Source organism: Triturus cristatus, chromosome 3_1, assembly GCF_964204655.1.
Source record: "Triturus cristatus chromosome 3_1, aTriCri1.1, whole genome shotgun sequence".
Classification (NCBI taxonomy): domain Eukaryota; kingdom Metazoa; phylum Chordata; class Amphibia; order Caudata; family Salamandridae; genus Triturus; species Triturus cristatus.
In genome coordinates this window covers 950,785,431-950,797,606 of record NC_140583.1, presented here as the reverse complement: position 1 = coordinate 950,797,606, position 12,176 = coordinate 950,785,431, and the positions used below count along the sequence as shown (strand labels likewise).

At 41.3% G+C, this 12,176-nt stretch overlaps 1 protein-coding gene across 4 annotated transcripts in view; it reads right to left on the bottom strand.

Moving 5' to 3' along the window:
- Nucleotides 1-12,176, bottom strand: part of STAM2 (signal transducing adaptor molecule 2) — a 405,110-nt gene that overhangs the window by 345,973 nt on the left and 46,961 nt on the right. For all 4 annotated transcript variants that reach the window (XM_085645536.1, XM_085645535.1, XM_085645537.1 and 1 more), the window contains exons 3-5: nucleotides 6,872-6,947; nucleotides 6,680-6,775; nucleotides 2,103-2,249 (exon numbers count right to left, since the gene is read on the bottom strand). In XM_085645536.1, the coding sequence (XP_085501662.1) occupies nucleotides 2,103-2,249; nucleotides 6,680-6,775; nucleotides 6,872-6,947 (319 nt within the window). The remainder of the gene's footprint in view (nucleotides 1-2,102; nucleotides 2,250-6,679; nucleotides 6,776-6,871; nucleotides 6,948-12,176) is intronic.

Below are 12,176 nucleotides of genomic sequence, written 5' to 3'. Positions count from 1 at the left end.
TTGGTGGGAAAGCCTTGAAATGGCTAACTTCCTTCCTTTCAGACCGTACTTTCCAAATCTCTTCGCATCCTTCGAAATCCAAAATGTATCCTTCACCTCACGGGGTTCCCCAAGGTTCTATCCTTAGCCCTCTCCTTTTTAACCTTTATGTTGCCCCTTTAGCCCTTGTTGCGCAACGTTCCGGATTAAATTTATTCACTTATGCTGATGATTCCCAAATAGTTTTTTCCCTTTCCCAAGCAGACCCAACTCTGCCTTCTCCCTTACAGACAGGTCTCCGTGAGATATCTGATTGGATGTGCCTTAACCTACTTAAACTTAACGGAGATAAGACTGAGGTTCTGGTGCTTGGCAACAAACCAGAACTTTGGAACCCCAGGCATTGGCCAGCTGTGATGGGCCCTCTCCCCACTCCCTCAGAGCACGTACGGAATTTAGGTGTTACGATTGATAACACCTTGTCCATGAAACATCAAGCAAATAAAGTTGCGGCTACCTGCTTTACCATCTTGCGGTGGCTCCGGAAAATTTTCTGGATGTTACCCACGGACGTGCAGAAGTCCGTTGTGAGTGCCCTGGTGACCTCGAGGTTGGATTATGGTAACATCCTCTACCTGGGGGCTTCCAGGGCAGTCACTCGTAGACTCCAACTAGTGCAAAATGCAGCCGCCCGCCTCCTCTGTGGCTGTCGGAGATTTGACCACATCACCCCTCGACTTCGGGAACTCCACTGGCTTAGAGTCGAGAGCCGCGTGAAGTTCAAGGCATTGAGCTTCATGCATAGGATCAGAACTGGGGGTCGCTCCTGCGTACCTTCAGTCTCTTGTCAAACACTATGCTCCCTCGCGTTCCATTCGCTCCTCCTCTCAGCATCTATTCTCTGTACCTAGGTACAGGCTTTCTAAAAAAGGAGGTGCCGCCTTTGCTAACCTAGGACCGCGACTATGGAACTCACTCCCCTTTGAAATTCGTAGCGAGAAAACGGTCATGCCCGCTTTCGTAGAGCCATTACGACCTGGCTCTTCGACCAATAACTTCTGCTGGTGTTTGTTTAGTTCCTCCGTCTTCCAGCGCCGGGAAACCCTTTTGGGTAGCTGTCGCGCTTTATAAAATTAATAAATAAATAAATAAAGCTACAGTAAATTGAAGGAAAAAGCAGAAATAAAGAGATTGTTTGAACGTTGGTGGGTGAAGTGGATACAGGGAGAAATCCAGCACACACTGCTCTTGCAATCCAGTCTCCTCTTATAAACAGCACATTCTTTTTCTGAAGCACTTTAATGTATAAGGCAAGTCAAAAAAGATAAATATCTAGTTTTCTCCTATCACTTTAGTTTCTGCATCACCCAACAGCACAGAATGGCACTGTCCTGTTTTAACTGTCAAATTCAGGTTTCCTGCATTTGCATTAATATTTGTTGCCCCTTTTATATAAAAGATGGACAATAGTTTTATCATGTTTGTGCTTACTGAATTTCGGCAAAAATCGATGGGGATATCCATCTTAAAGAAGTGACTGATCTCGTTAGCAATTTGGTTTCAAATGCCACTTTAGATCCCAGTTGAGTACTGTGTGACACCACCTGCCCCGAATGCTCCAAGCATTTTGACCCTCTCCAATACGGGATATCCTTGAGGTGGTAGTCTGCAAGTTTGTTTCAGCATCGTGCCTGACAAAGAGAAAAACATGCCAGCTTTTTCAGGACAGTATCTTGTTAGAAGAGGTGGCCCAGTTGCTGTTTCGCTAGACAAGTGCCAACCGCACAGACTTCGCTTCAACCTAGCTCATAGGCTGGAATTCGAAAAGGAAGAGGATATGGGGTGAGGGCTAGAATAGTCATGCACATAAGTCACTGCAGCATTTTAGGCTAAACAAAATTATTACCCAAGATAATGCAAACGTTGGACTTTAAAATCTTACTGAAATAGATCTTAAAAGAATAAGCTTTTGTCAAAATTTCTAGCCTCCTACAAAAACCAGGTATACCAAATATATTACACACAAATACTATGTTATCTTGTAAAAAGAAGATTCAATTAAAAAACATCAACTTAACAAAATACAAACTTATTACTAAAACAGCCATACAAATTAATCCTACCTGAGATCCAGAAGTCGGGAATGTTATGCCATCGTCTTTCATTGATTTGATGGTGGCCGATATCAAACTAAACTGAGGATCCTTTTGAAATTCTTCAGACCACTCCACCATTAATGTTTTTAATTTATCACATACCTTTGGGTGAGCCTATAATCAAATATTTCACAACTACTTAGAATATATGCATCAAGCAATAAGAAATGCACTTGAAATACCCATAAACAAAAACAGGAAATAGTCCTCAGAGACAAATTACTTGCTCGCTATTTAACATTTTCTTTGCATTTTCACCTTTACATTTTAATTTACTCACCTGTGGTAGCACCTTTGGCACTCTGTGCCCTTCGACTCATAATTCACAATTGTAAACAGTAATAAGTTGTGAATTAAGAGGTAGGATAAAGTACATAATACAGTAGACGTTAGCTAGAATAGTTTAAGTTGGCATGAAGTCCACGGAGCTGACCGGTTTTCAATTTACAACAATTTTGGGCACAGAACAAGAAAGAGAAACTAAATAAAGTCTTCCGTAATTTTTCCCACATTAGGCTAAATGCCAAAAACACAATTTATGTAAAATAATCCAACATCAGTGCTTCATTTGTTTAGATGCATTTGAGGTGGAGAAAACAAAATCCTCAGAATGCTCCTGGCTGTTTAAGGGTGAGATTCTGGTTGGTTTTTCCAACAGTTTTCGTTCATTGACTTGATGATTTCCTATGCTGTTCTTCCATCTCCAACCGATTCCCATTGCACCTATGCAATGGGAATGGGTTGGAGTCAGTCAGCCTTCTATGACAGAATGGTAGTGATGCTGGACAACCACAAGGTGCTATGTCTTGGTTCTGTGGGGAAGGTGTTATGGTTCTGTGAGGAAACAAGACCAGCATGATGCCACAGAAGAATGAAAGAGAGAAAATTGCACCCAGACTGCAGTAAAGTTTAATTTCATCATGCTCAATCTGTGCACAAAAGTGGAAATAGTAAAATGGTACAGTATGCACACAGGAAGGGCAGAGCTCCAGATTACCACTGTTTTGGGAACTACGGTGCTAAAAAAGGACTTCAGATTGTGTTATCCAGAAGCCTCCGGAGTGTGCACTCTCAAATCCTTGCTACACTCAAAAGCAGGAGAAACAAATAAAGAAAGCCTTATTTATGAGACTTTCTCTGAGCTGCTACATTGACAATTTCGGTTATAGCAATACAATACATGGATAATGGCTTGTATTTAAATATGTTGACTCTACAATATTAGCTGTGACTGACATTTTTGTCAGCTTGACGACAAAGATGAGGTAGGGGAGTTTAAAGATTCATTTTGAAGTAACATTTTAGCAGTCTTATATAATGTATTACCTTCAACTAACTACTCATTTGAAATCAGAATACATTTTGCTATCATGCAGTGAATTATTGTTGGCACAAATGGTATAGTTTAAAAACACCAGCTGTGACATTACATTTAAAAACTGCAAAATCGCAAAGGCAAACTGGAAGGTAAGTAGAGGGGGTACAGCCAGTGTGTAGCCTGACATGCAGAAAAAGACATGTGACTAATTCAACCCAGCTCTAGCTGCCTCTCAGCAACACAAGCCTGCTATGATATTTCTCTATCTGCCAGTCCACTTCAGTTGTTTTGTATTTATTTATTTGAGAGTTTTATAGAGCGCTAGCTAGACCAGACAGTATCAGAAAGCTTTAAAGGTCGTGTGAGCAGGTTCCACAGAACTAATACGAGGATTTGTGAGGGTCGACATACTACAACTAGAGGGAATTAAACAATACAACTTTATATAAGTATATCAGAGGGTAAAGAATAATACAACTTAATAGATCCGGTGAGTTAATGACAGATTTAGACGCAGAGTGGGTCGAGCAACTATATTGAGTGATCCTGTCGGTGTGGTGGGATCATGGGTAAAAGTTAATCAGGTTGGTAGCAGGTTGAAGTATTTCTTCAGCAATAGAGATTTGAGGTTCCATATGAAACAAGTACAGGAGGGATTACAGCGGAGATCTTTAGTAAGCAAGTTCCAAATCCTCGGAGCATTTCCTGTTAACGAACGTGTTGGGATTTTTTGTTTTTCTTCAGTTTTGGAGGGAGGAGAAGAACCGAGTTGGAGCGTCTCAGGGCTCAAGTTCTTCCAGTTCTCAATAGTTTAGTTTCCAGATATTTAGGGTTTGCAGTGTGAAGGGATCTTTGGGTGATACAAGCTGTCTTGAAGATGCATCTTCCTTCAATGAGAAGCCAATTAAGACTTTTGAGAGCAGGTGACGTGGTTGATTCTGTCATTTCAGGAAAAGGGGTTGGGGGAAAGCAGAAGTAGATAGAGTGGAAGGTACAGGACAAGCGAACAGATGGGGGGGAAAGATGATATAGGTGAGTGCCTGGATAAGCATTGGCAGAGTTGGTGGTGTCAAAATCAATAAGAGCGACAGGATCCAATAGAAGGAAAGAAAGTACGGTTAGTGGTCTGAGCACGAGGGATTGGCTATTAATTACAGACTTCGCTGAGCAGACAGAAAATAAATTGAAAGGAAATGCACAGACTGGTTTCTGGTATTTGAAAAATTAGTTTAGCTTTTAAGCATGAAATCAATTTTTAATTTCTACTCATTTCAAACTGGTGGCAAAGTCTTCTCTACTACTTATACTCTTGCTTAATAAGCATGATTTCTCTGCCACTTTCCATTACCTTCCTGGCTGCTTTACAAGAGGGAGGCTAATCCTAGGATGTGAGGGACTGTACCTCTATGCCAGGTATCAGTTACTTCAGAGAGTATTAATGTGAGGTTCTAGTCCTGGAGAAAGGAAGTAAGGCAGGAGGAATGAAAACTATTATAGCAAGCAACATTTTATGAACATGTTGCCTTATTTCTGTAAATAAAAGAAGTTTTATGGGTTAACTGAAGTATGGTTTGCAGTAAGCATGCACCCCTCAGTTCCAGAGTAGTTTGTAGCTTTTTTGGAGCCCATGGTATGGGAATAAGTGTCCCGATGCCTTCAGTGCGTATACCATGTTACATGTAACTTCACTGACATGAGGGATCAGCCGAGGCTTTGAGTTCAAGATCAACCTGAGATTCTTCACTTCTCTTGAAGGTGCTAGCAGGGAATCATGGTCCCTGTGCCTTCTAGTAGCAGGTCAATGTGCCTGCCACTATCTGCAGGTCATGGTTTAATTTTTCGCTGTATCGAGTTTTAGGTAGTTTATCATCCTCCAAATATCTAAAGTCACGGATACAGTCATCGAGTCTTGATGAGTGCAGGCAGTCTAGATTGCAATTTTTTAGGATGATTTCACTATCACCCCCTTCATTGTAGCACATAAAGTTGAAGGGTTTGATCAGGTCAGGGTAACAGGATTAGGAAAAGGCTGTAGAGAAGAGGAGAGATATGGGATACTGCAGTGCAGGTAGGGAGGGAGGGCCATAAAGAACACCAGCCTTTGTCTGTCTTTGAGCTTGTAGGCATTACACTATGGAGTGCTCTTGTGTAGACGAAGATGTTGTTTTCCAAATAATAATGTCTGTTGTGGACATTGTGGGTGGGTGATATTATGTCCAGAAGCTATAGTGGAAAACCACAGTTTTTTCCACAGTGAGTTTTGGGTCATCTCATATGAATATGGGAAGGAACTCTGTGCCCCCACCTGGTCTAAGTACAGACTGTAGGTACGGCAATAAGTTGTTTTCCTCACCAAACTTGGGCGAAAAGGCGCTCTTTTGTATCAATTTACCCAGGAATAGGCCATTTTATCTAGAACTATAGTTTGCTGGGTTGGATTGGCCGAAGTTCATCTTTTAAAGTAGTGATCTCATGTAGGGAATCTTTTAAGTGCATGGTACAGATTTATGTCCCAAGGATCAAACTAGTTTCCTCCTAGGAGCAGATCCGGCACAGGTTGTCGTAATGAGGTTTGAGAATTTCTGGTGGACTTTTCCTGTCTCAGGCATGATACCTAAGTAAGCACAATATGGAGGAGTGTTGTAGCCAAATTCATGTTCAAACAAACCTGGAACTAAATTACAACTATTCAAGGGTTGAGCAGGAAGGGAGAGTCCAGTGCCAAATTAGAGGGAGAAGCGAAGGCTCACTAGGAAAATATGCAATGCTGAAAAATCTAAAACAAATATGCAGTGTTGAAATGTATGCATTATTGAAATGACACTTTTTATCATGCCACCCTGCAGCCAAAAACTTGCTGAGAGTTCATGAATCTTGAAAGACATTTTATGGACACTGTGCTATCTCATGTGCTGTAAAATTTAATTTGCTCTCACAAAAGTAGTAGGTTCTCCAGAGTAATGTAGAACATGATCAGACAAGTATTATCCCAAAAGTTAATTCAAGGCAATAAATTATTTGCAGTCGAAATCAAAGAAGGGGGCGAAGGGTGATGACAAATGACATTAATCTTAAAACTATATGAAAGAGAAACAAAAATGGTATTCAGAACTGCATTTTTATTCAGCAATGTACTGAGATAAGAACTGCATAGGAAAGCATTAAAAAACAAACTGCTTACAATCATTCTTTAAAGTGTTACATTTAAGTACTCCGAGTCTCTTACCTTATTAATAATGCTACGAACTTCAGTTGCAAAATCTCGTGAACATACTTCTAACTGGAAAAGCTTTCCGCTATTTGACATGCAAGCACCTAAGAGCTGAAACCAAAATATTGCAAGTTTACAAATTGATAGGCAGAGGCAGAACATTTTACAAAACACACAATAGGCTTATCACATAAAGCAGTTACTTACTGTTAGGGCTTGCAAAGCAACATGTGGCACTTTGTGATTCACTCTTTTCATAATGGCTCGAAGGCCATCTTTTGACCTATAAAATAAATTTTTAGAAAGTTTTTAATTAGATGTACAAATGAAATAAAAGCAAACTATTTTTGCAGTCTGAAAAAAAAAATCAAACAAATAAATATAATAACAAAATCAAACAAAGAAATATCTAATAATATATCTTAATCTACATATATATAGGCACTGAAGGATCACTGAGCAGGGAGAAACAGCCTGGAATGCACATGTCAGAACCTGGAGGTAATTAAATGATCCCAGTGCAGTTGTGAGAATAATAATGGTGGGTGGACCGTGGCATGCTCTTGGTTTCGGGCATGGCGAGATTGTACCAGCTGCTTGATGTAGGATTTCTTCTGCTTGTGGGGCACCGACTTCTCCGCCAGTAGCTGCTACCTTTGTATTCTGGGTGGGTTTCAAGGGTGGTCTATCAGATGAGTAGGAACATATGTTGGGCCTGGTGAATACCTGGGGGGAAAACTGACATGAGTGCATCCCACTTTTACCCCACTCCAGTAGACATGCTGAGAGCTGCCCTGGACTAGTGGATTGATTTGCTGATCTGGTGGAACAGGGGATGCAGGACACCAGTAGGTCCAAAGGCCTGTTAGGGACAGTGTGGCTGGGGCAAAACGTGAGACCACTCTGTCTAGAGTGTGCTGCATCAGCAGAGCACGCTCAGTGAGGACAAGAAGCACTCCAGGGTCCAAATCAGTTACAGGGTGAATTACTGGAAAGTACCGGGAAAGGTTACTGTGTGATTCTGTGGCACAGCAAAAGTCACTTGTAAGTTGCCTATTGTTTTGCAGTCAAGCACTGCCTATCTGCGATTAGGGAAAACAATGGAAAAATGAAAAACCTGCCTATGTATAGACAATTGGACGGGATCCTACAAAACTCAACAATTTGAATGAAGCTATGTTGTCAGCCATTGGAGACACCTTCTACTCCCTTGAGAAAAGGATTAGAGAAGTGGGAGTTGATGTATCACCCACATCTATCTAATGCAGTGGACAGAGTGACCATGGAGAAAGTATTCCATCTTCCAAATGTCGCATTAACCGGCACTTCTGGCAGTACATATTTGGAGTTAGGTCCACTGTTCTACATTGGCAACTTAATCTAATTCTGAAGATATTGTTCCTGGTCTCTGAGAAGATTAGGATGCAAACAGATCTCTCAAAATGCTGATCAACTAAATTTGTGCTAAAGAGAAAATGTGCAAAACAATGGAAAAAGGTTGTACCTTCTATTGGCTGCAGGATAGGGGAATGAAAAGTTATAGGACAACAAGAGTGAAGATCCAGTTGTCTTTCCTGTCCGATGTGCCTAGGAATTTTTGGGGGGCTAGTACCAGGATGCCTTTGAAGTCTCAATTGCACTTTATAAATGTAATTTCATTTCATTTTATGTCAATCAGAACCCAGAGGTTAAAAACATCCCTGTTATTACCAATTTACAATGGAATGTTATGTATTGCACAATCAAATAATCTGCCTCTGCTTTAAATAAGTGTACAGGAGTCAAGGGGGAGCCATACTCAACATGTCCTTACCGGACTCAGCCACCTGATCAGAGTTGCAGTTGGTGATCTCCCACCCACTATCTGGCCATCCTTCTCCTCTCTTGGTAGCATGCTATCATCGCACAACCCCCACACCATCTCTGCACTAAAATATTAAAACAAAACAGGGCTGGTGTCCTGCCAAACTGCCTACCCTCTGAATTTACTACCACCTCCCCAAACAAATTTAAAAAAATGACTGGTGTCTTGTACAGTATCTGTTCTTGTGACAACCACACTCCGTACTTTCCCTCTCATCATGAAATTGTGATATCTATCAGAGCAGAGAGCTCTGACTGAGAACACTGTCAACATGACCCAGAATTCTTTTATTATGAGACAAGAGTGGGAATCAACTTTTGTTTCCCACTGATGCTTTGTCAAAGCACCTGATTTACAGTCTGGTATTCATGCTAGTGGCTCTCAGAGGGAGCTATACATATAAATGATATATGTGTGAGGTTCCATTCTATGAATATGTGGCGAAAAATAGACTGATCCAAACCCCACTCACCTGTAAGGTCTAGCTCCCTGCCAAGTACTTCTGCAACTTTGTAATTTCCAGTCACATGCTAAGCAAATACAGGAATGCCTTGGATAGCCTACAGCACATTTATTTTTATGCAGAACGAGAGGGATACATTGTTCTTATTGCCTGCTGCTTAGAACAGGGAGTCTGCCTAAATGGACCTGAAAAGCATGCTTCCCTGCCCTATGCTGATCTCCTGGCAGGTCACTAAATTGTTGCTGTAGGTTTACACACAGTCACTAATGAAAAATGGGTCTTAACAGAAAAGATCTTGAACAATATTTTGGACTCTTTGGGTTGCCAGCTATCTTCTGTGGTACGTCTTGCTTATCAGAGTTTCGAGTCCTGTCATTCTAATGCCAAACAGGTTAATGGCAAATTGGTCTGGCAATTGTAGTTCTTCATGCGTGCCCTTTCCAAACCACTAAAAATACCTGGCAATTGTCACATGGACTAGTTATAAGATCTGTAGTTAGAGAAACAAAAAACAGAATGACTACTTACTCTTACAGAAAGGATGGGGAAAATAACTACAGAGTTACCCTCACAATATTAAATAAAAGAGGGTACAACAAAGTGTTTAATAACTTACACCTGCTAGAAAATGTCAATAGCTATAGATACAGTCCTACACCTCCATATGATACAGAACAATATACCTTGCACCTACCATGGTGATCTGGCTTACTTCAGAATTAATATAGGTAATAAGCACCAACATTCTGCTGGCCCTTCAAAACCTATTATTAAGTCCAGTAGTTGGAGTAAACTGGACTCCCCTGCCTTAAATTTACTGCTTTGAAGTTCCAAACCAGCCCTAAATCAGAAGGTCAAAGCAGATCAGCCTTTGATAGACCATTGGATCAGAAAACCCTTGGAGTCTGCTCTTCCATTGATAGTTAAGACCACTGTGAGATCGCACCCACCGGCCCCATAGTTCAAGGATATGCTTCATTTAGAGAAAAAATGTTGCAAGGATCTCGAGACACTCTGGAGGAAGAAGTACAACCTGGAGGCTAAAACAGAATATAAAAATTTCTATCAACACTTTTTCATGTGGTCAAAGAATTGTCTGACCCTAGTAACTCGTCTCCTGCACCTCTCCTGTCCCACTCCCAATGCACAGAACTAGCTCACTTTTTTATAGATAAGGTAGCTACTATTCAAATGCAATTGGCAGTAAATCACAGGGCAGGTATACAATTTGAGGACTCGGATAGTGTTACTGGGCAATTTCCTTGAATTGGTCCTAATCCTCTTCAGGATATGCCAGGCCTGGCCCAAACAATGGAGTTATGGTCTCAGTTCGGCCTTTCGGGAATTCTGTCCATTCAGCAATCAATTAAATCAGGCTCTCTCTTAGACCCGCTTCCTCCAGCTAATCTGGGGCTCCTTGATCCTCACTTGTTGCAAGTCGCAGTGGACTTGCTCAGTTCCTCACTTTATGAGGGCTGTTTTCCACAGTCCTGAAAACACGCTATGATCCTCCCACTTTTAAAGAAGCCCAATCTCGATCCAAATAATTGGGCTAATTTTAGACCCATTTCCCTGCTGCCTGTCTTTTCTAAAACTTCTTCAGCTCCTCCCATCTGGATCTGGACACAGTACGGAATCTGCCCCCCTGGGAGTCACAGATTATCTAAAATAATGCCTGGATTACGGCATAACAGCTGTGCTGATCCTATTGAATTTCAGTGCAGCCTTCGATACTGTGTCCTACTCTATCCTATTGGATAGACTGATAAAATTAGGCTTTGATAGAACAGTCCTAGCTTGGCTGACCTTTTGGAAGGTAGTTAATTTCAAGTTTTTTCATCAGATGCAAGATTTGCACATTGACCTTGGAAGTACCCCAGGGTTCCAAGTTGAGCCCCATGCTGTTCAACCTGTATCTTCGCCCTCTCACGGATGTGATAGAGAGCGGAGGCTTGCATTGCTTTCTCATGCAGACAACACTAACAAAAACTAATCTTTGTCGTCTTCACAGGGGTACAACCCAGATGCCGTTAACCTCGGTCTACGACGTGTTGCTTCCTGGATTGAAAGTAACTCACTTAAAGTTAACGGTGATAAAACCGAGGTTATGGTTTTAGGCAGGAATCAACAGCTCTGGGGTCCACAACGTTGGCCTGAGTGTTTGGTGGTTCCTCCAACTCTATCCCCCAAAGTAAAAAGCTTGGGATTCTGGCTGAATGAAACTCTGTCTATTCGTCCCCAAGTGGCCAAAGAGGCCTCCACCTGTTTTGCCGTGATAAAGTGGGTGAGGAAGATTAATTGGATCATTCCTCACTCAGCACAAACAACTCACCTGATAAGATCCTGATAAGATCACGAGTGGATTACGGTAACATTCTCTATCTGGGAATTTGGGAATTGACAAGGCCTGTATGAATTCAGCAGCAAGACTCAGTTTTCTGCTTCCAAAGTATGCCCCGGCTTCTCCTATTCTTTGCAAACCTCCAATTGAAAAGAGTGCAATTTAAAACTAGGTTTCATTTTTAAAATTGGACTAGGCCCCCGCAATGTCCAGGATCTGGTCTCTCCCCATCAGCCTAGCCGGAGGGTGAGATCTGAGAATCAGGCTTTATGCATTGTGCCCAGAATGTCTTGCCAAACACAGGAGGTTGCTTCTTTGCGTACCTGGGCCCTACATTTTGTAATGCCCTACCGGAATTCCTAAAACACTGTACGTCTCTGCTGCTATTTTGGAAGCACCTTAAAACTTGGTTATTTTAATCTTTCAGCTAGACATTTCTACCTATGCTTAGCGCCGGGAAACCCACCGGTTAGCCATGTGCTCTATAAGTAGAAATAATAATTATTATAATAATATTTTAAAAAATGTGATATTGTACCTCATAAGCCTAAAACAGGGACCACTGCTATACATCACTGGCCAGTTTCCAATTTTTGTCATCACTGTAACCTTGCTAAGTAAACAAATATGTAATGAATAATATGTACAAATATGTACTGAAAACATTTACAACCACCGAATAGCCTACACTGCCTCCTGGGACTGCTATCCTTAACATCAACAGCACTTCTTCTTGGCAGTGGGTGGTAATATATAATGAATTAAAATGTTCTAAGGAAACAAATATTGTTTATATGAAAGTATAGCTAATTCAGTAGTAAGGGCAGTGACTGAGTAATAAGAA